At 43.2% G+C, this 27,970-nt stretch overlaps 1 protein-coding gene and 1 long non-coding RNA gene across 2 annotated transcripts in view; one reads left to right on the top strand and one right to left on the bottom strand.

Annotated features, from left to right (window-relative positions):
• Nucleotides 1–27,970, top strand: part of LOC117282547 — a 266,690-nt gene that overhangs the window by 15,694 nt on the left and 223,026 nt on the right. The gene's annotated exons all lie outside the window — the stretch shown is intronic.
• The window catches only part of LOC111867265 (microtubule-associated protein futsch), a 272,255-nt gene that overhangs the window by 36,325 nt on the left and 207,960 nt on the right, over nucleotides 1–27,970 (bottom strand). Inside the window, exon 2 of the mRNA XM_023856968.2 lies at nucleotides 70–168. Coding sequence (XP_023712736.1) covers nucleotides 70–168 — 99 coding nt within the window. The remainder of the gene's footprint in view (nucleotides 1–69; nucleotides 169–27,970) is intronic.

The following is a 27,970-nucleotide window of genomic DNA, read 5'->3' as shown; positions in this document are numbered from 1 at the left end:
GAACCCGGCGACTCACCACCTATGCCAAGACGTGTTGCAGTTTTCGGTTAGAATGTCAAAACCCTTTACCATTTCGAGCCTCTTCCCCCTCTGGTGCTTGACTAGTCAGCGCTTCCAACTCCTTCTCCAGGTCCACATGTGACGTGTCAGAGTTCCATGACAGGAATCCTGAAACAACAAAAAGTGCCTTGTTACTCTTAGCCTGTCAGTCACTATCCCCGACTTGGTAAGCCACTCTTTTTTCCAGCTTATCACATTATACGCGTATATCGCCGAGTGATGTCGCGCAAGTTGTCTGTAGCGGCAAAGCCTCGGAAGGTGTCCAAATTGAATTTCATTCGGGACACCTGTAACCTGAATGAGTTTTTCCTTAGTTGTCCTCAGTACCTCTACGCAAATACCGGGATATTACCTTAAATTGAGTCACCATGATTTCGTTTCACATCCCTTTAAATTCACTATTACAACCCTGATCATCCACCAGTCGTTGCTGTAACAGCGTCGTTAAACAAACTGTAATAAAATTATTCGTCGTCCTGTTTTTATTTTAAACTCATGACGTTCCTGAAACAGGCTTCTGTCTCCGTCTTCAGGTGGAACTACTCAGTTGGACGCAATCTCTGTCTCCGGTTACCAGCGCCAACACAAGATAGGATTGGCGCTCGTGTCAGGAGGCAGGGATCGCGCCCAAATAAGTAGGCTTTTTATCTGAAGACGGCGACAGAATCCAGTCTCCGAAACATTGTGTGTTTTAAATAAAAACAGGATAATGAATAATGTCCAGAAACACATAATTGTATTATAATACTATCGTTACAAATTTTGTAATTTTATTTACAATACATAACACAGAATGATCAGTTAATAGTGAATAGATAAACGCGTTAGATGTGGAAAGGAGCGATCTTGGGCTGTTCTTTTAGCCTACTTTCCTTATTCTGAAAGAACAGGAGGAGGCTTACCAAATCGTCTTGCTATATGTGTCTCCTCTTATCGTTGCTAGACAGTTCTTCCCTGAACTTACTTATTATCTTGATATCTGCTTGGGGGGACTGATTAAAATCAAGAAAACCCCCAATCAGGATAGCCGGACAGGGTCCCAGCTTTGACCTCAAGACTTCTCAAATACGAGGCTGGGGCGTTAATCACTCAACCGCGATGTCTGGTGCATTTTGTTCTTAAACTGTATACATGTACAGGCGACAGTGAGAGCAGCCCATAGGGTTGTGAGACAATTAGCTCACAGATGGAGGTCAGGTTGTCAGCCTTACGCGCCGGCAGCCCTTTAACCCCAGGAAGATTCCTGGTACTCATTTTTGTTAAGAGACCTGAGTCGAGCCCAGGGCCATAGTACGGCTGGAAGGATTAGTTCAATTGAAAAATCAAATGATCTCATCAGGTATCGAACCCGCGACCTTCTGGTTTGTAGCATAGTGCTTCAAACAACTTCGCTACTGCATCCCCCTTTCATATTTGTACTGATTTGAAAATATTTGGATCTAAGAACTGTGATGCAGGTGAACTACATAACGAGGAACTTGGTAGTTTAAAGCAGTTGTGTACCGTTATTAAGGCGCGAGGTGGAGGTGGAGGTTTTGATGAGCTGCAGTGGGGACGAGGACTGGGCCTTCCTACATGCATAATTTTGATGGGGAAACCCTACTGGAGACGTCAGCTTGGATAACAGTGAAGGAAAGTGGATATAAACATTGTGAGGATGGGTGGGAAATTGTTATTAGTGGTGTTCAACTCCCAGGTTTTGCTACCAGAGAATTAATAAGGTACATCTTAGGAAGATACATTGTGAGGGTGGGAAATGGGTGGAACTGGCTCAGAATCGTGAGCAGGGTGGATTCTTTTGGTATTAGTGATGCTGTCCTTCCGGCCGCACTATGGCCCTGGAGTTCACTCAGCCTCTAACAGAATTGAGTACCAGGAATTAATTAAATAATTTTCCTGGGGAGTAAAGAGCGGCCGGCGCGTAAGGCTGATAACTTTACCGCCATCTTTGAGCCGATTATCTAGATAATGTGGGACCCTCAACGTCTCACAACCCTCTGGGCCTTCAAGGCCTGTTACAGGGATAGCTTTACTTTTTTTTTTTTTTTTGCTTTATTAGTGATGTTGCAACTCGGCTCTCCGCTACCACATTATTATGGAGGTAGGTTGTGAGATGGGATAAGTATCGCTTATCTCAGGATCGTATCGAATTGAGGGCGGGGTTCTGCTGGCATAGTGCTATTTATAGCAGGTGATGAAAGATTCGAGAATTCTTACAATCTGCATAGGGATACAGGTAATTTATGGATCCGTAAAAGCATATTCATATGAAAGGAACGGGTTTGTATAGCGATCTTCCAGAATCGGGTGGTGGGGGGTTCCTGTTACGGTTTCAGGAAATGACAGGTGTGAAGCAGAGAGCGTAGTGACACGAGTGGCACCGAAGATAAACGAGCATGACGGCCGCAGCCCCTCCCCCTCCCCTAAATATAATAAATTGCTTCAGGTAGATTAAAACATGACAGCAGCGAACAATGTATCATACCTTACGATTTTGTAACTCAGTAAACTGTAAGGAAAAGTTGATTTGTATAAGATTTGAAGTTTTGACAGTGGTGACTATGAAGAAGTAGTTCGGAGACTGCACGACGTTTCGGAGGAACATATTGGATCAATTTTAAGGGTCGAAAATAATGCCGAACTCAGTTTTCTGCCTGCTTCTGATAGTTTCATGTTTGGTTTACTATTTAACCATAAATAGTGGAGCGATATATTCTTGCAAAACGTCGGTCTCTCTCCCGAACTACACACCGTTACAACACAGAATACTTTTCAGCTGACTGATTTTTTTGGAGTTAAGTAAGTGAGAAGGCAATGTAATGCAATAAAACTATGCTCCATTAAGCCTGTGAGCCTACTAGCATATTCATTTAGGCTGGAAACATTGTTCAGGTTCCTTAAAGCAGCAGTTTATCTGAAAGATTTTAATATATTGTCACGTGGTGTGATGGGTTTTAGATTTATTGGGCACTCCCTATTTTCTCGTCTCGTTCTTCTTTTATTGTTCCGGATGGTAACTCACAATTGTAACAATTATTTTATGAAAAATAAAAAATAAAACTCCGTGACTTTAGTCCCCAAGCGAACTATACCGACCGAGCGACCGCCGCTTGTCGGCGAAGTTTAGTTGCAACTCTTTCGGATAGAGGGTGACGCGTGGTCAGCGCAACGAATACCCACGGCCGTTAATTTCGGTTTTCCAGACCGGGTTATGGAGAATAGCGATTCAAATTACGAAAACTCTTCAGTGACGTAGTTATTCATAAGAGCGGTGACAGCCTGCAGCGCCCGGATATCAGCTATTCTAGCGCAAGACGAATATAATCATTAAAACAATTATTCATGAACGTAAAAGGTGGAGATAAATATGTCCGTTTAAATAATTAATCATCGCACCATGAAGACGTACGAGGGAGTGGAGTTATATCACCATAATTCTTGGCTTCGGTAACAGATGAAGGTGAAGGGTCAGCCTCACGCTCCGGTCGCTTTACCTAAGGGAAAAATATCCCGGTACCCATTAAACGGGAGGCTGGGAGAACAAATATGTTTTACTGCCGGGAATCGAACCCCGGCTGTCAAGTCAGTAGCCTGTCACTTTAGTGACTGAGCTATGCCGGCTCCAAAATATTATCCATTAAAGTACATCCCGAGAATTCTACGAAACACGTAAATGTAGTGGGGGAAATGCAGTCTTTTAGATATTGAAGCAGATGGTAGAAACATTCGTAAGCCACTATCTTAAGACGTTAAAACAGCCACCTTTCTTAGTTTCAATAATTTACAGATACTTTTAAACTTTATTCTTCCTGGCAAATTAAAGGACACTACATTACTCGTACACAAGAAGTTCTGGGAAGAATTGAGTACTTTCCTTTGATACGGCACGGACCGTATAGAAAACGAAAATTTAGGAGGATACACAGACAGGTTGGCACACACTGAGGAGCACACAGACAAACATTAAGGTGATTTTGTAAATAAAGAAAGTAAGCTAAAAGTTCTCTTGGAAGGCGGGAGTTTTATGCATATTTCACTTTTGCTCTCAGCAGACGTTGGAGAGGGTGTGGCAACGGCCCGGTCGAGTTCATTTGTTCACTGAGCGCAAAGAGCAATGTAATGCAAACCCGCGTTATAAGAAAGCGCAAGTTTTCATTATAGTTGACAGAGCATGACTTAGAGAACACGTGACGGCGCCATGAAACTGATAAACATATCATCGCTGAGTTTCTGATTTGAATTTCGCTAATAAAGAGGACGTAGCAGGAATAATTATCATTATAATGTTTAAGATTTTGTGGTAAGTGGGGAAATAAATTGAGGTGGTTATTTGTAGCTTCCTGCTCAGTTCTGCTGCTGCAAGGGAAGTCATGACAGCAAGAAAAGCTAAGCGTTTCAGCAGCCTTTTGCCATCGAATAGAGCAGGGCTGTCCAAACTGCGGTACGCGAGACACATACGTCTCCCGGTTGGTTCTGTGTAGCCTGCAAGAACATCTCTAAGCTCCTCATAAGATGTGTTAACATTTCCTCCTCTTTTAAAGTACGTTATTTTTTTCGAAAAAAGATATTCTTGGGAGAAACAGTCGCCTACTTTCCTTTGATACGACGTGAACTGCGCAGAAAAAGGAAAAAATGCGAGGACACACGAGCAGACACACAGACAATGAGGTGATCTCATAAGACTCCTAACAAAAATTAGGGGTTGGAATACACAGACAGATGGACGAAGATCGATACACAGATAGGTGGACAGACACAGACAGCAAGGTGATCTCATAAGCCTAATTTTATTCTTTAAACAAAGATAATAGACTAAAAAGGAAAGGAAGATGCTCACAAAATATTCCACGTAATTTTTCAGTAGATCTCACACGACACCAATAAATCATTTTTAGAAATTACGAAATTATGATTACATGATAGCGCATGATATGTATGCAGCCTAGCAAACTTGAAACTGCGGAAGTTTATAAACAGCGACATTTAGCTTGTAGGATCTGTGGGGCTCTGCTTGCTACTTGCTTCACGCTGGTTTCTTGCTTGCCTTATTCTTTGACCATGAAGATTCAGGAGACATGTTCATCCGAAACGTCAATTGACTACCCGACGTTATATCCCAGGAGACAGCACTCTTAAACTTTTAATTTAAATACATGTTTTGAACCTTATGTGATAAATTCATATTCTGTACTTTTTCTTCATATATCTGATCATTACAAGGCAAAATATTTTGCATCGATACAGTGTAAAGAAATTTGTATATTTGTATGGCAGCCTGCAGTTAGGTACCTAAGGTACAGTGTGGGTCCTAGAGGACTGGAAGTCGGGCAGCCCTGGTTTTGAGGAACGCAGGATATAGTTTAAAAGCGTGGCTAAAGATTTACATTTTTATACTTTTATTCGTGAGGTTGGGTAGTACGCCATCCCCTAGTAGGGGTCTATTGTACCAGGCCCAGATGTTAGACGAATGTGGAGCAGTTGGTAGAGTGACAGTTGGCAGGGGAAACCGAAGTACTCGGACAAAACTTACCCCAGTGCCAATTTGTTCACAAATTCCACGTGACCGAACCTGGGATTGACGAAGGGCATCATGGTGGGACGTCGGCGCTAGGCGTCCGACTTATGACAGAGACATACTGAGACGGTACTTCACGACAACAGTATAGGGAGGAAAGACTGATCCTTAAGCTGAGAGCTACCGGTTTAGTGCGCAAGAAATATTTAACTTCTTCTAACTAACCGACTAACTGACTGCGTGGAACAGGACCCTTCTTTGCAAACTAACTCGAGGAATTCTCTGCTTTGTGGAACCCGAATGTTCATTATTTTATGTACAATGGCCCTTCAGTAGTCCCTCTTCTGAGTCGTATGAATTTAGCTCACATAACTATAACTCCGTGGCCTGTAGTCCGCAAGTGAACTATACCGACCGAGCGATCGCCGCTTGTCGGCGAAGTCAGTGCCAACTTTAGCGGATAGAGGGTGTTGCGTGGTCAGCGCAACGGATCCCCACGGCCGTTTATCTCGGTTTTCTAGATCGGAGCCGCTATTTCCTTCAAATGGCTCCTCAATTATCCTCACGAGGCTGAGTGGACCCCGTTCCAGACTCACTACTTCTCAGAAAATCTGGTAGCGTAGGGGATCGAACCCGGGACCTCTGGATCTGTAGCCAGGAACTATGACCGGTAGACCACAGAAGCGGTCCTGAATTTAGCTCACTTCTCATCTTAATTTATTATTACGTACTCTTTAACATTTCAAAGACTGAATTTCTTCAGCATAGTGTATAATAATTCAGTCCGTACCTCACAGGGAGCACGTAATGTCTCTGCTACTATGACCAACCGGTTGATGCTGTTTATAACATCCCCAATCTACGCACATGGCTTTCCTATCGAAACACTATGTACACATATCATTCTTCCTGAATTGGTTGCTTGACTTATTCTTCTATCCTGAATAAGATAGTGTTTTCTTCCGAAACATCAGTGAAATTGTAATGGCTACAAGGCATGGCATTCCATAATGCAGTGTACCTTTTTCTTAGATAATATTCGGAAAGATCAAATTCCATATTTGAAATTAGTTTCCTCTAAAGTCAACAAAAGATAATCTACTCTGCTGTATCCCTAAACGTCTGTACCTGTTTACCAGGTTACCTTGCGTCACGCCCTACAGACAGCGATCTCGGTGGAAATAACTGTCAAGCATTCGACTGTAGAGGGATCAGGTATATTACAGGATTGATCGAACCTCTAGTGCTTCAGACAGCCGCGCCCTCACACTTAGGGCACCCTGACTTCGGAAGGTAATGCAGTCTCGTCCACTTACGGGTGGCCTTTGATACTTTTGTCTCCCTTCTTTCCTTCGAAGGGACAACAGGTCACTTCGGTGCGCGCGCTCAGCGTTACGCATCGACAGACCACTGTGGCCTTCCCAGCGATACTATATGGCGCTTTTCGGAGCAGAACGGTACAGTGAAATCGTCATGGGTTGAGGAGTTCAAGGCCTTTCACACACGGAAATACAGACGCATGAACCGGGATAGCTCAGCTGGTATAGCGACGGGATACGAGCTGGACGTCCGGGGGTCGATTCCAGGCATGGGGTGAGGGATTTTTCTCTTTTCCGCAAAGTCCAGATCGGCTCTGATGTCCACTCAGCCTCCTGTTCAGTGGGTACCTGGGGATAAAGCGGCCGAGGAGTGGAGCTGACCACTCACTTCCAAGTACTGCCGAGGCCAAGAAAACGTGGATCTATACATCCACTCCGCCATACACCTTAATGGCATAGTGCTTAACCAGTTAAGCACAACTGTACCGCAGCCCTCCCGTAAGTCCAAATTAAGTTTCCGTGTAATGCGTGTTGACTGCGATGGATGAAACTGCATAATGATGAGCTATCTTCTGGAATACGACGCCGTGTAGTCCGTTGAAATTCAACCGACGTTCCGGAGTAACACGTCGCCTCCATCTTCAGGGTCGAAGAGCTCGGCTTGCCACTTGCTTTCACGCTGGTTTCTTGCACGGCTTGTTCTTCTACCCTGAAGATGGAGGCAACGTATTCCTCCGGAACATACGTTGACTTTCAGCGGACTACACGGCGTTATATTCCAGAAGATAGTACTCTTCATAACCAACGGTGTGAGAACCTCAAATCCTACAGAGCTTCTTAACCTGTGCTCTTCGCCAAGCGTAATGTGAATGCTCAAGTCAAGAAGGATTAGATGGGCAGGAAATGTAGCAAGAATGAGAGAGCAGAAGATTGCATATATGATTTTGGTGGGAAAGCCAGAAGGAAAGAGTCCATTATGAAGACCTAGACGTACGTAGGAGGACAATATTAAAATAGATCTTAGATTGATACGATGAGATGGTATGGACTGGATTGATCTGGTTCACGCCAGAGACCAGTGGAGGGCTCTTGTGAACAGGATAATGAACCTTCAAGTTACATAAAATGTTGGGAAAATTCTAGAGCAGCTAAGCGACTGGCGGCTTCTTAAGAAGGGCTCATCTCCATGGAGTTGGTTTAGTTAGTTTGTACTAATTAAGTGCGAAAATAAATGTTTATAAGAAAGAATGTGAGAATGACATGTCCAGATATGTGCAACTGGGACTCCACAGAATAAAAGCAAGCCTCAGACTGGGCCTGAAAGCAGGACCTTAATGAAAAGAGGAAGCCAAGTATTGGAATCTCGGCAGATGAGATTCATCAAACACTGGCAGAATTTATACAGCCAGACCGAATGAACGAGTTACATGAAAAGTTTCCAGTCAGAGTTACTTTACAATTGGCGGTTTACCGCCAATCAGTTCATCTTAGCGACAAGCTTCTTCAGACTCACGACCACTAATTTTAGTTTCCAACAGAATATTCGCGGTTATAGTTCTTATGTAACATCCTCTCTGACGAGAGGTTGGATCGTTTACAATTGCTGCTTGGCCTCGCCAGCGCAGTCATTCTCAGGTCCGAGTCTCGTGGGACTCATGACCATATTTTACTGTCTCAAATTAGAGACTCCCGCAACCTGCAGGGCCAGGTCACCTCATTTATGTCCCCCAGGAACAGGGTGGCTGGGTTATACACTCAGGCACTGGATTGCCTTTTCGTCAGCTCCTACGACTCGCAGGGCTACGGTGGAAGTATTCGACCCGGCCTCCAAATGGGGGTTTTCCAGTTACTGATACCGTACGTAAATACAGAGAAATGTGGATTACGTTGCAGAGCACACTGATCAGGAAGCTACTGTTACGGGCCTCAAGGAATAAGAGAATTGGAAAAGCCTACGAAAACAATATGCAATCAGTCCTTAGTCTCGGAACAATCCCTTATTGCCTGATCCTCGGGTTGAAGAAATAGACTGGATTGGGTCAGAGTACCGGTAATGTTCCATATTCGCGTTCGGCAGTTGCTAGACTCGCATCTTATCCGGAACATCTGTTATCTTGGTTGAGGTTTTCAATGGTTTTCCTCAGTTCCTCCAGGCCAACAGGGATAATGTCACGATTTGTGACTATAGACGGGTTTTGGATGGATGATCGGACTTATTGGACTCTTTGGTACAGCGCGTGACTGCATTTTACGGTTCATTGTTACACACACCAGTGTCCATAGTCACGTCTTCACTGCCGTTGCTTGGTATCGGCTTTCAACGGCGGACGTTCCCATTGCTCTGGGTTGCAGAACTGACCCCAGCCTCAGCTGCCAGCTTCTAACAGCAACAGCTCACAAGGACTGACCTACAGCGATTCTCTAACTAAATCACTAACTCACCAACCAGTTAACTGACTGGAATAGCTAACTAGCCCTGCTTATAATATCTCGGCACGTGCCGCGTAGAAAATACTATTTTTCTTTTGCTGTGTAATTGTTGCGTCCATATCTGTTTGGGTGACCACGTGATTGTAACTGAGCTATTGCCTAGCAACGGCCGTTGTTTGCAGAGTTATTACTTAGCAACGGCAGTTGTATAGTTGTTCATTTCGCGATCGTTGCCTAGCAACAGGTTTACATGCCGCATTATCATCATAACGTGGTGCTTAATTAAAAAGCTGTACAAATTTAATTTATTTGGTTCCTTCCAGATCGTTTTCAATTCATTATTTACTAATTATCCTACCACCTAACGCTATGTAAACTGAGATACTAACGTCCTTGTTAAATATACAAATGAACATTCTCTGTTACCCTTTTTATATGGAGTCCGTCTTTTACTTCCACCCAACCTGCAGGCGCGTCAGACTCTGATGACGAAGACAGACTTGTTATCAACGAAAAGAGATTATCAGGATCGATTTCTCTGTTGCTGAAGGAACAGACTTGAAATTATTTTGTAGAAAGTTTGTTTCTCGTGACAGTTGGTTTGAACCGTTCATTACAAATACAGATATACATCCTAATATAATTCTGTTTATCCTTAATAATTTGATTCAGATATGAGAGAGAAATTAGGGGTTAGAAACCTTAATCTGTTCCAGAAGAAGCAAACGGGGGAGAGAGATTTCTGTCCAATTTCCCTCCCAGCTCCAGACTCACTCGTAGCATAATTGGTCTAATTGGACAATCTAAATTGGAAAAGGTTTCAGTATTTTACACTAATCCAATTCTTATTTCCCGAAAACCCTACCCTTCGCAGTGGAAGATTCCTGTCTCGCGAACTGATTCAACCTCGAAATTTAACCTATGACCTTTGCTTGGTGTATTTCCCCAACATTCCATTACGTACAAAAAATCAAGCAGAGGTGTCTTAATTGCTTCATCCATAAGAGGGTCAAAAGGTAAAACTATCCCTGTAACAATTCCGTGGAGGCCCATAGGGTTGTGAGACGTCGAGAGACTATAGACAGTCGGCTCACATATGGCGGTGAGGTTGTCAACCTTACTCGCCGGCCGCTCTTTAACCCCCAGGAAGATTCTTGGTACTCATTTCTGTGAGAGGCTCAGTCGACTCCAGGGCCATAGTGCGGCTGGAAGGTTTAGGTCTAATGAGAAAATCCAATAATTTCATCAGGAATCGAACCCGAGACGGCAATTCCAATTTATTTGTTTCAGAACAGCAGATAGATGTAAATCAACTTCATCAGAACACCGAGCATTTCCTAATAGCTTCGGACTTGTACTTAGGAATTCCCCGGTTCGAGCGTCGGTTGTCTTACTAGCGGCACTAAATGAGATCCTTAGTTACCATTAGTCATTGTAGGCGGATGCTGAAATAGGCCATGGCCGCCTTACGATGATCTTCCTCCAGGGATGAAAATTTTCTTTCAAAACTAAGTAGATGCTCAAGAATGGTTAATTGGTTGTTTGAAAATATGGCAAGGTTCAAAAGTTTTGGAACCACAGTAAAACATCGAAATTTGATGTAATCTACCCGGAGGTAACATAGACATCATAAAGAAAACACAGAAACTCTAACTGACACTGGTAAGGGAGTTGGTCTAGAAGTAAACGCGGGGATAACTACGTGTGTATCACTGTCTCGTCATCAGAATGCAGAGCAAAATCAAGGCATAGATATAGGTAACAGATGTTTTGAATATATGGAACAGTTCAGATATTTGGGAAGGACTATAACAAGTCAAGCCGGTCACGGTAGCCGAGCGGTCTAAGGCATGCACTGTCTTCGCTCGCTCGGAAGCCGGGATCGTGGGTTCGAATCCCACTCAGGGCATGGATGTTTGTGTGCGTTTTTCTGTGTGTGTCTACAGGTAGAGGCCTTGCGACGAGCTGATCACTCGCCCAAGGAGTCCTACCGTATGTGTAAGATCTAGTAAACCGAAGTGAAACGGAGAGTTTCATGGAGGTAGGCCTAGGCCCAAATTGGGGCTGTAGCGCCACAGGAAAAAAATATAACAAATCAAACCTGAGGGAATTAATAGGAGATTCAATTCTGGTAATGCTTGCTCCCATTAAGTTCAGAACCTTTTGTCTTTTCGTCTGCTGTCCAAAAACATAAACATTTAAATGTATAAAACTATAATTTTGCCTGTGGTTCTGTATGGGTGTGAAACTTGGCCTGTGACATTGAGGGAGAAACATAGTCTGAGGGTGTGTGAGAACAGGGTGTTGAGGAAAATATTTGGATCGAAGAGAAATGAAGTGACAGGAGAGTGTAGAAAACTGCGTAATGAGGAGCTTCACAAATTGAACATTTCGCCAAGTGTAATTAGAATGATCAAGTCAAGGGAAAACCACTTGAAAGATCTAAGAGTAAATGGGAGAATAACATTAAAATGGATATCAAGAGAAGTACTATTGGGTGGTATGGACTGGATTAATTCGGCTCATGATAGAGACCAGTTTCTGGGTCTTACGAACACGGTAATGAACCTTCAGGTTCTATAAAATATTTTAAATTTGAATAACAACATGGAGTTAGTTTGTTAGTTAAGAGGACGCTCAAGCATCAGTTGAAAAGCCCGTGGAAGATGAACACATAGAAATGATGGGTATTATTACAACGCAAGTGTGTAGTCACTCAGGTCCTCGAGGGTTGTTAAGTGCAGGGATTTCGGTACTTCAAGTCTCGTTGTTGGGAGAGGCTTGAAACACTGAAACAGCTTGGAACTGAGTGGGCGGTGTATGCCGCCTCTACCAAAGTTTCCAGCCCTGCCTTCTCAATTACGTATTTAGCCTCTCTAGTTGAAATGGCGTCGGGAACTGAGAATGTATCTCTCAGTTAGTGAATTCAGTTCATTCAAAATAATTTCTATTTACAGGGAGAAAGTACGCACCTAGGGTTCACGAATTCGTTCATTAAAATCTCTGTGTCCTGTAGTCCGCAAGCGAACAATACCGACCGAGTGATCGCCGCTTGTCGGTGAAGTTAGTACCAACTTTAGCGGATAGAGGGTGTCGCGTGGTCAGCGCAACATATCCCCACGGACGTTAATCTCGGTTTTCTAGACCGGAGCCGCTATTTCCTTGAAATAGCTCCTCAATTATCCTCATGAGGGTGAGTGAACCCCGTTCAAGACCCACTAATTCTCAGAAAATTTGTTAGGGCCGGGGATCGAACCCGGTCCTCGGATTCTGCAGCCAGGACCTCTGACCACTAGACGACAGAGGCGGTCATTCGTTCATTAAACATACTGAAATATGGGATTTGATGATCTCCGTCTGTGGTCCTGTCTGTCATAACACTATGTAGTTATGTAGGTGGTTGCTGATGTTTCCTTTTCACACCCCTGCAGAGTCCGCTATTAACACATATGTTCAATAAGTCCTGGCTCGCGAACGAGTTATGCCCAGTGGCATAACTCATATACTTGTTTGTTTTGTTCATTTAAGTACCATTTTAATTTTTGTATTGGGGTTTTACTCAGGTCTGCCTGGTAGAGTTAGGACGGTGTATCTTTTCAGTCTATGTGTAGTTTCGCTATTAGTAGGTTCACTGCTAGTGTATACACTAGCGGTATTCTAATTTTCTTACGTATGTGGCATTCCACTATTTTATTTCACTCAAAAGTGTGTTCATTTTTACATCTTCATGGATCCTGCGGGCCAATGTTTTGGTTGAAGACAGAAGTGTTATATTCCTCCGAAACATTGGTACCTACCTTTGAGACTAAAGCATGGTGTCATAACGCAGAAGACAATATTAAAATAATAATAAAAAAGAAGATAAGCGGCAAACGCCTGGCCCTTGCTGGGCTTATTCTTTTACCCTGAAGAGGGGGGCGGTAAGTCCTTTCGTGACGTTTGTATTTTTCCGAACTACACGGCGTTACACCCGGGAAGAGCGTTCTCTTCACAGTAACAAGCGTGAGAGCCTCAGGTGTGGCGTGTCACATTGAAACAGGATATGGATAGAGATTAGAATGATCTCGTCGTGATCTGCATCTTAACATATCTATCTTGAATTCTGTACTGTCCTGTTATTGAATGTGGTATTGAATCTCGCCTGGACGTACCTTAGATCCTTTCAGAATCTGTGATCTTCATTTCGTGGGTTCGCCGAATAGGAAGGAATTGAATAGGATTGGAACTGTAGCAGGATAATCTGGCGGTCAGTCTGGAGGTTTCGTGTTTCGGATGACCTTAAAGAGGAGACGGCTCTGAGCTGTTTCTTATGCTGTAAGGCGACCCATACACCTATGAGTCTGGCTCGCGAGTCCGGCTCGGGGAGGAGCCGGGCTCGGATTAATTTCACCACACACGTATGCGCGTGGCGACCCACACACGGGCGAGTTTGGCTCATTGGAACCCGAGCCAAATCGGACTCGCGAGCCAGACTCGTACGTATATGGGCCCCCTAAGGTTTGCAAGAAGACCGGAGGGACGGCGACAGACATAACACGCAGTCATCTGATCACCAGATTTCTTCAAAAATATAGTGCGAGGAAGTTTCGTCATGTAGAGCACAATAGTGTCTATTTATTTTCATCAAAACTACATAATTCAATTTTACATTGTATTTGTGTTCTAGTTTTTTTTTGTCCTTTAGGGCTATCTTTTGCTTCACTAATCGGATGACCCCCCCCCCCAAAAAAAAGAATACTCGGCATTAGAAATGGGTTTACTGTATTTTAGTGAGAAGTACGTATCAAATATCAGGAAGCAATGAAATAATTGGTAGTGTATGGAGAATTACTCAGGTTTCAATAAATTTTACTGCCAAAATGTGGATAATTAATGACTCTTAAGCTTAATACATTTCGGAGTATGTGTAGGTTAATACAGAATAGCCCAAAATTCAGCTAACCTAAAATATTCTCTCGTATTAATGGGAATGTTCAGATTTAAACCTGCCAGTCAATTTGCAGAACGGTATCACAGCACTGTGAGTTGTGCACTGAACGTGGAGGATCTCATTTCGAACAATTTTGTGAATTCATTAAGAAATAAAGAAACGTTTAACGTATTTTAAGTTAACTGAGTTTTGGGACAGCCAGTATGTAAAGCTTTAAGACAGAAATCTCGAAAAGTTAAAAATGAGATCTCTGTAAATTGATGTTAATGCCCAACGGTGTGAAAACATTACACGAGCAGTACCTTCTGGGATGTGACACCGTGCAAACGGGTGGAAGTTCACCAGACTCTATCACGGAGCCTCCTTATTTATGAATCATCTCTTCATTTCTACAAAATGTTCAAGAGTCTACACTCGGCTTTGTAACGTTTCTGATGATCGACGACATTTCTTGTGTCCTAATGTTACAAAAGAAAGCTATTTCTGTCCGGAAATTCGTTATGATGATGTTAAAAGAAAGAGTGACATTTAAAATGTCTCACTTATACCAGCAGCCCTCATTAATCATTACTATGTTAGATCGTACACGGCAAGTATATACATGGGGAAGCAGCCACTGACTCTGGTCAAATCTAGTAGATATTTTCCTCTCCTCTTTGCCTCTTATTCTGCTGTAATATATCTTCCTCATCTCTTCCTATTGGTCTCTGAGGTGCTGTTATTGGCTCATCCCTGACTTCCAGAAAGTAGTATTTTCAGCATTCTTTCCCATTGCTTCGTCGCCCTGTCGTTTTTCATCTTACACTGCCAAGATTTCAGCAAACAGAAAAATCCAATAAGCTACAGGGTTGTAGCTGTAATAGCTATAGCTGAAAATATAGAGATTAGTGACCTGATAGGTTAGTGTAGGGGATTATAAATCATTGTCGAATATGGACCCGTTGCTATGCAGTGACTCGGTAAACAACTGCCGTTGTAAAGCCCGCAACATTTACGCACGCGACAGTATAAGGACGGTGTTTTCTATATGGTCCGCGCCGCGACCGTTGCTGTGCAACGGCGCTGTAAACGCACTTCTAAAACAATAGCGGGGGTGTTATTTCTGCGTGGCCTTGAAGAAAATTGGCGCTATAGTTTAGTTGTAGGATATTCGTCGGACAATAACGACATGAACGCGAGAAGCTGAATAATCTACATTGTTTGAAGCCGTTAATAGGGAACGGCTGTTAAAAATCAGGCTGGAAAAAGGCTTAACGAATGTTATGGTGATTTGTATATGTTGTAGATCAGCGATAGCGCTATAATTACTTGTAGTTCCGAGTGGTGTATGCAAGTGTTCAATAAATCCATTTGCCAATCCATACACTGTCTACTTCACACACCCGGTAATCGTGACGGTATGTTAAGCAATGAAATGTGAAGTAAAGTTGTCCCTGTGCTTAACTAATTAAACATAACGCCATAAGGCGTATGGGGGAGTGGATGTACAGATCCACGTATTTAGGTAATGAAAGGTACTTATTAAATAAAACCTGTAACCAATAGAACAGTCTGCTTTTACCGGTTCTCACGGTCTCTTTGCTTGCAGATTTCTTATATATTTTTTCTTCTACCCTGAAGATGGAGGCGATACGTTCCTCCGAAACGTCGGTTAACACCACATATACACGGTGCCAAATCCCAGAAGACTGCTTTCTTCAGAGTACTTGTTTATGTGCTTTATATGGTGAACACATTTGTTATATCTAAGCGGCATTCACAGATCGGTCTCTGTCATGGAGGCGTGTTGTTTTTGTTCTGCGACGTAGGAAACGATTTTTTTAACAAACGCATTGCTGTGATCAAGTTCAGGTTTCCAAATATTAATAAGGATCCTGCTATAGCTCATGGATGTTATTTAACCTTAACAACTGATACAACAACCGAGTAACCATCCAACTTCGCAGAATCTTGGTAACGGCCATTACAAGCGTTCGCTATCCTATGTCGTTCCCAAATCAGGATCAGGGATGTTTCTTTTTGTGCGTCAATGAATGCTCAGGGAAAAGATATATCGCAAAGTCTCCAGCTTCAGCCCACTCTCATATCACAAATTGGGAGAGCATTTTTCTCAATCCAGTGTCTGTCAGAGCCACTTTTATCTCTCTGTACTGCGACCCATGTTTTATCTGTCCGACAGTGACAGAGGTTTGTGAGACATAAGGTGTACCCCAGAGCACAGTAGATGTCACCCGTGCAGGTGTGTAGAACTCATTTCGAGAGATTTATTCTCTGGAGAGATTCGGAGTAAAGCAGCAGCAGTATGGCCCGGACTAAGTGCTAGTGGAAAGCGGCCTCCGTAGTCTGGGAGGTCGTGGAATTTTTAAGGGCGGAAAATTCAGGGAACAAGTCCTCCGGGAGGGACTTTAAGCCGTGGGTCTCGTGTCATAGATTTACGGCACGTAAAAGATTCCCGTGTCTGGAGGAGACCTCTGAGCAAAATTAGGCAACAGTTTCCCGCCCAAGTAGTTTCCAATGCTTCTGGTAGATGGGGGAAATATCAGGTACCGACGGCCGACCTCGTTGGCTGAACGGGGCTGATAGCACGCACCAGTACCGGTAGGGTATGGGGACAGTAAAAATTAAAGGGGGACGCATAATGGACCAATAACTGGTCTAAGTGCATGGGGAAACCCACCCCCTTTAATAATAATAATAATAAGTGCTAGTGGTTATAATGGTAATGTTTTTGTAGGTTATTTTATTATGCTTTTGGTGTCGGCACTGTAAGGCATCGGATGGCAAGACGACTGATAAATAACGGATTGGAAATCATTAGGAAGGAAACGGTCATGGCGTGATATAACTATATTTTACTGGCAGGACTGAAGAAAGCCACGCGAAACCTCAGTCAGCTTAGCCAATATCCTGGTCGAGGTTAGAACCGAGCACCTCCCGAGTACAATTTTAGAGCGGTACCACTAAACCAACCTGTTCGGTAATAAGATAGGCAGTAGTTGTCTTACATGAATTGATTTATTTATATTTTATTTAACAACGCTGTCAGTGCCTCATAAAGTAGAGTGCTGAGTGGTAAAGTGATTAATTAGTGATGGCTTGGAAGGGATGTGGATGGAAGTGTTAGTGTCATAATACAAAGTACTGTCCCGACACTTGAATCCATTCTTCAAACTCGCATTTCTGTTTAAGTTCCATTTTAATATTATCGTCATATCGACGCTTACGTCTTCCAAGTCGTCTCTCCCCTTCAGGTATTCCGTCCAGTGCAGTGCAGTAATTTGTTTTTTTGTTTCTTGTTTTCGCGCCTCGTCGATACCCATGATAATATTTTTCTTCCGAAAACCGTGTACGTGTTTCGAAATGCGGCCTCCTCTTCGAGAAAGAGGAGGGGCTGGTCTTCCTGTGACTACTGTGAAAAGCGCACTAATTTGCCGCTGGCTTTCGTCAGTCTTCGCAACGTCTCCTTATTTCGAACAAAGTTATATATGCTTTCCTTTTCTCTCATATCATGCATGTTACATGCCCCACGCACTGAGTTCTGTTTCGCGATAATGAAACTCTGTCAAAACGAAATCATGACGAGTCAAATCCAATTCGGTCACGACTGAGAACGACGTTTCGGCAGGTGACCAAGCAAGACGGAACTCACTCACTCAAGATGGACAAGGGACAGTTCCCTCTGCGTAGTGGCCGCCTGAAGGACTACTTCCGGCAGGCGGAGGGACATTTCTTGTCGATGCCGCGTTAATGCCCTCCTTCGGGAGCACCGAGCTCCGTGGTTACGAAGGGCCCTTCCCAAGGGAAAGCCTGTAAAATGACCTGTCATCTTCTATATAATTTCGAGGTTAAGAATGCGTGGAATTCTTTAACGTACGGACTTTTAAATTGCCGGCAGCTCCCTACGGCCGGAATTTAAGTGGCCCTAAGTCTTTAACCTTGCAAACTTTCAGAAAAACATGCATATTTTCCGTTCTATGCAACATGGGAATATGAACTAAAAAGAACCTGAAAGACAATAAAATTTTCTACATATACACAAAAGGGCAAGTTTTACAAATGAAAATTATCTGTGATTATTTTGTCATGAAATGCAAAATATCAATTCTTCCAGATTCATTTTCCATCAATATTTCCTCCAGTTCTTCAGCATCGAGGAGTTATGAGTACCGGGCTCGTTTTTGAGGTTCCAGCTTGGGGGAGGGGGCTTCCAGCTAAATCCTATAATTTATGATGATTGAAAAAGCGAGACTGTTAGGAACACTCGCAAAATTGTGATGCAAAGTAACTGCAATAGCAGTCGAAAAGTGCCAGTCCGCCACTGATACCGAAAGTCACAGTGACGAAGATGTCTTTACGCACAAAGTAACACTGGCTCAGTGGGTTTATACCTCTTCCGAGATACACAATAAAAATGGTATACAAAGAAATATAGGAGCCTGACACTAACTTCCTAACTAATAACGAAATATTAGAAAATCCGCCACTGACGTCCTAACTGACAATTCAAAACTGCAAACCAATCCCTGAATGCGTCACATTTCCTTGAAAGCTCTGGTAGCACTGATATGCAAGCGCCCACGAATATTTCCTCCTCTAAGTTCTTAAAACAAAGCTGACCTCTATTGGCTCACCAGGTCATAAACAGTCATATCTAAACGTAAATAGTTTCGAAACCAGTACCCTGATAAACGATTCCATTGTTCAGAGCTAACAAATAAACGTCTGACATGAACGTTCCTGAGTTCGTTTGGGTTTCAAACCCAAGGTCAAACTGCCAGCACTCACAAAGGAAGCACGTGGCTTGCCTCTAAAAATTATAACATTCGGCCAGCTCGGCTTGCTACTTGCTGCCAATAATTATAACATTCGGCCGTTAAAGTGGTGCTTAAGTCAAACGCAGAGACATCTTTGACCCCCTAAATGAAGGTAAAAAAACGTGAAGCTATCCCTGTAACAGACCGTGGAGACCCAAAGGGTTGTGTGAGACGTCGATGCTGCATTGCTGGACGATAAGATGAACTTTCGAATTTCATGAAGAGTGAGAGAAATTTGTCGACGACGCGGCCGTAAAGGGCAGTTAGTCAGTTATTGTTTAACATATTATTTTGAAAAAATCTTATTTGCTGCCTGCTTTCATGCTGGTTTCCTACTCGGCTAATTTTTTGACCATGAAGATGTAGGCGTAATGTTCATGCGAAACATTTGTTGATTTTCAACAGACTACATGGCATAATATCCCATAAGACAGAAATTTGCATAACAGCCGCTGTGAGAACCTAAATGCCTATAATATTATTTTGGACGTTGCCCATTGTCTGACTTTATTAAAACCATGCGTTTTGGAAACTAGTTCTGTTTCCATCTTCAGGTGAACAGAATACGAAAGAGATCCCAGTCTGTTTGGCTGGTCGGAACAGAAACTCTCAAACTTTGGGCAGGGGGCCCAACAACAGGTTTTCTTTTATATCTTCTTCGCCTGTAGATGGAAATAGTACCACATTCCGAAATAAAAGATTTTATAAGTTCGCATGATGGACAAAGTCAAGAATATTGGATTTTACGTTTTGACGACGGCATCTATGAAGACTACGGTCTTCTGGATTGCAATGCCCTGTAGTTCGAAGACAGTCCGACGTTTCGAAGGAATATATGGCCTACATATTCAAGAGTGAAGATTAAGTCAAACAAAGACCGAGCCTGAAGATGGAGATCATATGTTCCTCAGAAACGTCCGTCTGTATCCGAACTACACGACGTTAGAAGCCATGAGGTCATGCTCTTCGCAATAATAGTTTTGCAATGTGTCACTCTACAATCAAGAAGCCTTCAATTTTGGTGAAATGTAAAATTGTCGCTTCGATTAATTAGTTCAGCATAACGTCATGAAGGCGTATAGGGGGAGTGAAGGTATAGCTCCACCATTCTTCATCTCGGCACTAGATGGAGGGGCGTGGTCAACTTCATGTGCCGCACAATTTATCCCCGGGGAAAGAGCCAACGGTGCCCCTTGGACTGTAGGCTTTGTGGGCCCCCAGAATCGTTCTTGGTTCTGTGGAATAGAATTTTGCCTCTGTCGGAATCGAACCCCGGCCGTGTAGACCGTAGCTCCTCTCTATACCGGCTGAGCAATCCCGACTCCCCCTTTAAATTTGGTTTAATTAAATAAATATTTACTTAAATAGAAACATGAATAGGTAGATAAATAAAGAGATAGATAGGCAAATAGGCAGAAACGTAAATTGATAAACAGAGATAGGTCGGTAAACACGTACGCGTGTGGTTCGTTAATTAGAGGACATATTACAAGAATAATCATGCACGCTGGATCCATTACTGTGCGCTTTAGTTATGCCTCAAGGGTTCCCATTAAAGCTATTTATTGTACTCACAATATGCACTATAGTAAACCCTCGCTAATCCGGTTACAGTTAATCTAGATGTCTGATAATCCGGATAGAAATATCAAAAGTGAAAATTTCTGTTCACAGTTGAGTAAGGCTTTAAGAGACATATGTCATTCAGGAAGGCAGATGAGTCACTTGTCTCTTCAGACAAAACCTGACAGTTTCTTCAAACCTGCATTGTTACCATCAAAAACAAGTACAAGTCTTCCATCGAAGAATAAATGTACTGTCTTTTCATATTCTTTAAATAAAAGTTTTTTGTATTTATTTTCATCAGCACTACTAATATCATTAATTGTTCCAATTATTTGCTTTCTAAGTTCTTTTGTCTTTTATGGCTACTTTTGGCATCACTAACCCGGCTTATCGCTTCACCCTGATGACATCTTCCTCACCCTCTTGCCCGAGTACCCCGGATTAGCGAGGGTTTACTGTACTTGCAATACACTATGTATTACCGAAATGCGTTCACTAAGTACTCTCATAGTTCCATGCGGCATGCTATGTAGTAGTGGACGCCTGAATGGGATGCAACACTTCAATCTCGTCTACGTCGCGGGCGACCGCAAGCACAGGCGCTCTATGCGTGTCCGTTGGTAGATTACACAAGACAATCGACCGTTGGCGTTCCAAACGCTAAGTAACTACTGTTGCCATTTCGTTCATTTTAAACATTCAGTATTTAACACAGAACTGTGGGCAGACGTGATTGCTTCAGTCGTCATAATGAACATGTCAGTGAAAGACGAAATCTGCATGAAGCAGAACAGACGATACTTAACATTCTGGGGATAGCGTAGTCGGTATAGCGGCTGGTTACGGCCTGGACGACACAGGGGTCAGGGGTCGGAGTTGAAGTCCCGGTAGGATCAAGAATTTTCTTCTACACAGCGTCCAGACCGGCTCTGGGATCCACCCAACTTCCTGTCCAATTGCTAGCGGGGCTCTTTCCCTGGGGGTAAAGAGCTGGGGCGTGAAGCTGACCACTCATCTCCAGCTAGTGCAGAGGTCAAAAGAATGTGGCTCTATACATGCACTCCCCCATACGGTTTCATGTCGTAGTGGTTAATTAGTTAAGCACAGGGACAAATTTACCTTACCATTTACCCCTCTCATTAAAGCAGTATTTTCCATGTTGTGAGACTCCCCTGCCTCCGTGGGGGTCACGGTATATTGTGAGCAAATTATATAGTGAAATTCTTGAAATGTTGTTAAAACTTTTAAAGTATTTTTAAATACTGATTAAACTTAAAATATGTAAATTTTAAGAGTCAGAAAGCCGAAAAAGCTGTCCTTTATACATAAAATAAATTTAGGACGGGCAACACGATAAAATATTTTCTAGACGGGGGGGGGACCATTGTATCAAATTTGGAAACTACTGGATTATATTGAACTGACTATATTTCAGTTCTTCCTGCACTCTCTATCGAGCAAGTTGATTCAAGCTGTAACGCTTCTGAGTTTAATTAGGGGAGAAGGGGCGTTGCCTTTTTCGATCGGCCACCATGAATAGGATCAGCATGGTTTTCCTCATTTTTCTATACGACATCCAAGAAAGCGTCCCCAGATATGTCACGAACGCTTACGTCCTGACACTGTCGCACTGTCACTCCCCGTTGTACAGTCTGCGTTAGCGCCAGTAAAAAATCTAATTTTTTTAAAGAGGGCTGTAATTTTACACAATGTAGCTAAGTCCATATAGCGACGGGTTACAGGATGAACGATCGAGATTTGATTTGATTTTTCCGGCAGGGTCAAGAGATTTTTCTCTACTCCACAACGTCCAGACCAGCTCTGGGTTCACACCAGCCTCCTGTCCAATGGGTACCAGGGGCTCTTTCCCTGAGGTTAAAGCGGCATGGGCGCGAAGCTGACCACTCATCATCTAGTGACGAGGTCGGCTCCTCATGCGTCTTCATGGCGTCGTGCTTAACTAATTAAGGACACAGGCAACCTTACTTTACCTTGACTCAAGTATTAGATGTTAGGGGTTTTGTGTGAAATTAAAATATTTTGAATAAGGAAATAATTTGAAAATAGCGTTTTCTAGGTTCTGATACCGTGTGGTCTGCTATATTACTGACGTTTCACACGAACCTGCTCCCTCTATCTTTAGAACAGATGACGATGGGGGCAAAATTTTTCTCTTAATCATCAGTAAATACCTACCAGATTACACGGCGTCACTTCCGACAAGAAAGTAATCTCCATAGCCACCACCGTAAGAACTTTCACCGTCGCGAAACAAAAACTGGTTGTGAGTGAGGCGGGTTAGTTCATCCTTTGAAGACGTAATTTGAACAGTAGGGCAGGTAGAGCTATTCCTGTAACAGGCCGTGGAAGCCCATACGGTTGTGAGACGTCGGGGCTCCCACATTGTCTACACAATCGGCTCATAGACGGCGGTGAGGTTGTCAGCCTTACTCGCCTGTCGCCCTTTGTCCCCAGGAAGATTCCTGATATTCATTTCTGTTAGAGGCTGTCTACCCCAGAGCCATAGTGCGGTTGGAAAGATTTAAGATACAAAGTCGAACCGGTCAGTGTTGCTTAGGGAAATAATCAGTGGTTATTGTGAATGCCTTCTGCGAGGACAGAATTGAGATTTTCCGAATGTTGAATCATGCGGGAAATGCAGTAACCACTGTACTTAGGACTTGTTGCTTTCAAGACTGATGGAAGTTCACATAGACGGACCTAGTCAAGCGGCCAAACCTGGGTAGGGGTGGGAGGAAGTAGTGATGGTCCATCGTAAGATGAAGAAGAAGAAGAAGAAGCAGGAAGTGTAATACGATTCTCGGAGGAGAGGGAGAGTGGAGTCCAGACGTGACAGAATTCTTTAATGGACCACTGGGCACAACGGACGTGACAAGTATTTTATTTGGGACGCAAGGAACGCGATATATCCGTCTCTATTCTAAACACACTTCAAAAGAATCCATTCCTCAGGACTATGTGTTTTGCTCATTTGCATGTTAATTTAGTAACACAGTAACTCCATAGATTCCTGAGAATGTGATAGCCGTGCAGTCAAGAGACCCCGGAAGTTCATCTCCGTGTTCTCAAGTGGCCGACACTTCCCTCTTCTGAGTCACGCGAAACTGGTCAAAATCTTCACTCCCTCTTCCTTGGAAGATTATATTATCTCCCGTCTACACCTACAACTCCTCAGCAATTGTCTCCCTTCGTGTTTCCCAACTACTGCATGTCGTTTCTCTCATCATGCTACATGTTCCTCCCATCTCATCTTTTATCACTCGTTCATCCTGACGCAATTGTGAAGCTAAGTATGCAGTTTTCTCCAGCCTCATATTAATTAAGTCTTGTTAGGCACAAATATTCTACTCAGCACCCTGTTTTCAAACACCCTTAATCTGGTAGGGAAATTTATATATGACGACTGAACAAAAATATAACTTTATATTAGTTTATATTTAGTTTTAGGATTTTTAAGTAGATGGTAAGATTTTAGTCTGTAGTGGTTCCACGCAGTAACTATAAACTAATGATATAGCACACTATCTTCTAATGGTCCGCAAACCTCTATTCCTTAATTCTTTTAAAGTTTTCGTACCGTGATTGTCTGTTTTTATCGTCCGGGGCTTAACATCCGCTCTACTTCATTGCAAGAAAAAACAATTGTATGAGATGTTACAGATTCTCACAGTGCTGAGTGAAGATTTCGAAAGATTCTCACAGTGCTGAGTGAAGATTTCGAAAGATTCTCACAGTGCTGAGTGAAGATTTCGAGAGATTCTCACAGTGCTGAGTGAAGATTTCGAGAGATTCTCACAGTGCTGAATGAAGATTTCGAGAGATTCTCACAGTGCTGAGTGAAGATTTCGAGAGATTCTCACAGTGTTGAGTGTCAGGAAGAAGACGGTATTTAGTCTGATAGATAGATATGTATCTACCAAGCTACACGGCGTCTGGCCCCAAAAAACTGTAATCTTAAAACGTCCCTGTGTGGTCGAAACAGGCCTTGAATTTGCATGGAAGCATGGACTATGCGGTGATGTGAAGTTCCATTTGAAAGCTGCAGTGTACATATACATCATATCCCAGATAAGGTAAAGTTGTCCTCTGCTTAACTAATGAAGCACTATGCAATGAAGGCGTCTTGGGGAGTGGATGTATAGAGCCACATTTTCTTGACCTCGGCACTAGGTGGAGATGAGCGGACAGCTTTACCCCCGGGGAAAGAACCCCAGGTACCCATTAGATATGAGGTTGGGTGGACCCCAGAGCCGGTCTGGACAACATGGCAAAGTGAAAATTCTTTCCTCCACCGGGACTCGAATTCCGACCCCTTGGTCGTCCAGCCTGTAGTCAGTCGCTATACAGGCTGAGCTATCCCGGCTCTTCGATGTCCCAGGAGGAAAGGTCAGTATTCTGGGAGGTCATAGTATTGGTCGGTCTAGAAAACCGAGATTAACGGCCGTGGGAATCCGTTCCGCTGACCACGTGACACCTTCTATCCGCAAAAGTTGGCACTAACTTCGCCGACAAGCGGCGGTCGCTCGGTCAGTATAGTTCGCTTGCGGACTAAAATCACGGAGTTTGTTTCTTTGTTCATAGTATCAGTCATTCTAAGCAAAAAAAACTGTATATGTACGAGTACATGTGTTCTATTCCGAACAGTTGCCGAGGTAGAGCTATTTCACTGTACAGTTCCAAAACTGTTGATAAGAAAGCGATATTACGTAAAAAGTAAAGGTGAAGTAAAGGTATTCCTGTAACAGGCCGTGGAGGCCCATAGGGTTGTTAGATGATGAGGGTCCCACATTTTCTAGACAATCGGCTCATAGATGGCGGCAAGGTTGTCAGCCCTACGCGCTGGCCGCCCTTTACCCCCAAGAATATTCCTAGCACTCATTTCTGTTAGAGGCTGAGTCGACCCCAGGGCCATAGTGCGGCCGGAAGGATTAGGTCAATTGAAAAAATCCAGTGATCTCATGGGGACCTGAATCCGCGACCTTCGGGCTTGTAGCATATTGCCTCAACCAACTACGCTACCGCGTGCCTACTGTTTCCAATACAAAATTGGTACAGTTTACCGAAAAGTCCACCGTCAACATCAATGCACTTTGCAACTCGTGTTAGGACATGGCCTGTTGCTCATCTGTACAGTGTACAATGTTCTGTACAGTGAAGTAGCTCTATCTCGGAAACCGTTCGGAACAGGACACTTGTACATATGTGCAATTTTGCTTAGGAAGGCCGATGCTATGACATCCTAAGAATATTGACCTTATCTCCTGGGACACGCCCTGTATAGGAAATGCAATGTTGTCAGTTTTATATCTCAGATAGACTATACTTCATCAGACATTGCATCTGCTTGCCTACGGTAAGTCCCTTGAGTGTGCTTTCCCAGATAAACCCGTAATGAATGAAGTTTTCGTGATAATTACCGACGAACGGCAGCCTTTGTAGCTAACACAAATGGCATCTTGGACGTGACCTGCTTCCTCTGGAGCCACAGAATTTTTTACTTTCCATTAAACCAGTTCACTAGACTCCCTTGCATTACTGTATGCAACCAGTTGTATTGAACTGTGCAGTCTGTTTCGTTGAAACGAAACAGAACTAAGTACCTGTTTAATACAAGAATTTCCTGACAGAACTCGTCTGTTGTATGGATGATTTACGTAATTTAACGATGCTCTATGAAATGCAGAGTTAATGGGATATACAGACTATTGCGGTATGAAGAAGTATATGAATGATGAGTTGTGTGTGTTAAGAGATTGCTAGATGTTTGATCACCCGGTATTCTCATGAAGGGTATGAAAAGTTCCGGATAAATAATCCTTCCCCCTGTCGAGATTTCAAACAGATACTTCGTAAATACTGCGCAGAAATTAAACCTCAGTGGGTGGTTTTCGGGAATGCATTTTATGGTGATGAGCTGCCTGCTCATGGAGGATATGACACTTCATTACAAAACCTGTCATTTGAAATGGATGTGTCAAATTTGAATTCTGAAAGTACGTACGTTCAGTAAACGTCACAATCAGTATCAGAAGAGTTCGCATTTTAATTTCTGCTATATTCTCAGGGTTAAATATACGTCAATCCTTTTACATGCAGAGACAAGGTTTTGCACTCTGTCGGCTGCTGTCGGGTGGGGAGACCAATAAATCTTTACGTCTGTTAATTGATATACTTGCGACATGAATAAGGTACCGCTGGAATATGTAGTGGCTTCATGAATCACCGTTTCTTAGCACTGGTTGCGAATATTTGAACTTCACCACATATAGGTTGTGTAGTGCTTATGAATGTCTTAGGGAATTCTGGGAGAGGGGGTTACAAGTGCAAGCGACGATGACTGCAGAGCAGTAATTTGCAACCGGAGTGTCGAGACACATTGGTGTGCCGCGGGAGTTTTGGAGGAAGATCGAAAAGAAGCGAGAAAAATTGAGGAATAAGAAAATCGTTGAAATATATGATCTTTCTATCTAAAAATAACACTGATTACAGCACAATCTTACTGCTCTTTTTTTTTTTAATCTCTCCTTAAAAATTGACGCTTGCCTGAAAAATTTAGCGCCTTGTTCGGTTTGCCGTGAGTTGAAAAATGTTGAAAAACTCTCCTATAGATGTTAATATTTTCAGGGATATAATGCCGTGTAGTCTTATATATCGTTATCAGTATTTCGGAGCAAAGCTCTGCTTCAATCTTCAGGGCGGGGGAATAATTTTCTACTCTGAAGACAGACAGAAGGTTCCTCTAAAACGTGGGTGAATATATATAAAACTACGCGGAATAAGATCCAACAAGATAATTATCTTCTTCGGGAAGTTTTTCCTGAAGTTCTGAGGCGCAGTGACGTGTCCTAGCAACGTGACACACAGCCAGCTTTTTTGTTAATGTTGGGTTTCGAGTAGCGCTTGCCGGGATATCTCAGTCAGTACATCAAGTAGGTTACGGCACGCGGTAGCGTAGTTGGTTGAGATGCTATGCTACAAGCCGGAGGGTCGCGGGTTCAAGTCCGGATGAGGTCATGGGATTTTTTCAATTGACCTAATCCTTCCAGCCGCACTATGGTCCTGGGGTCGACTCAGCCTCTAACAAAAATGAGTACCAGGAATTAATGAAATAATTTTCTTGGGGAGTAAAACGCGGCCGGCGCGTAAGGCTGACAACCTTACCTCCATATATGAGCCGACTGTCTAGATAATGTGGGACCCTCAACGTCTCACAACCCTATAGGCCTTCATGGCCTAGTACAGGGATAGCGTTACTTTACTTACTTTTTTTAAGGGCTGGAACTCCAAGGAACCACTGTCCAGTTGCCGGTAGGAA

This window comes from Cryptotermes secundus, unplaced genomic scaffold (assembly GCF_002891405.2).
Source record: "Cryptotermes secundus unplaced genomic scaffold, Csec_1.0 scaffold1356, whole genome shotgun sequence".
NCBI lineage: Eukaryota > Metazoa > Arthropoda > Insecta > Blattodea > Kalotermitidae > Cryptotermes > Cryptotermes secundus.
The sequence above is the reverse complement of the archived record's forward strand: the minus strand, read 5'-3'. Positions and strand labels throughout refer to the sequence as shown.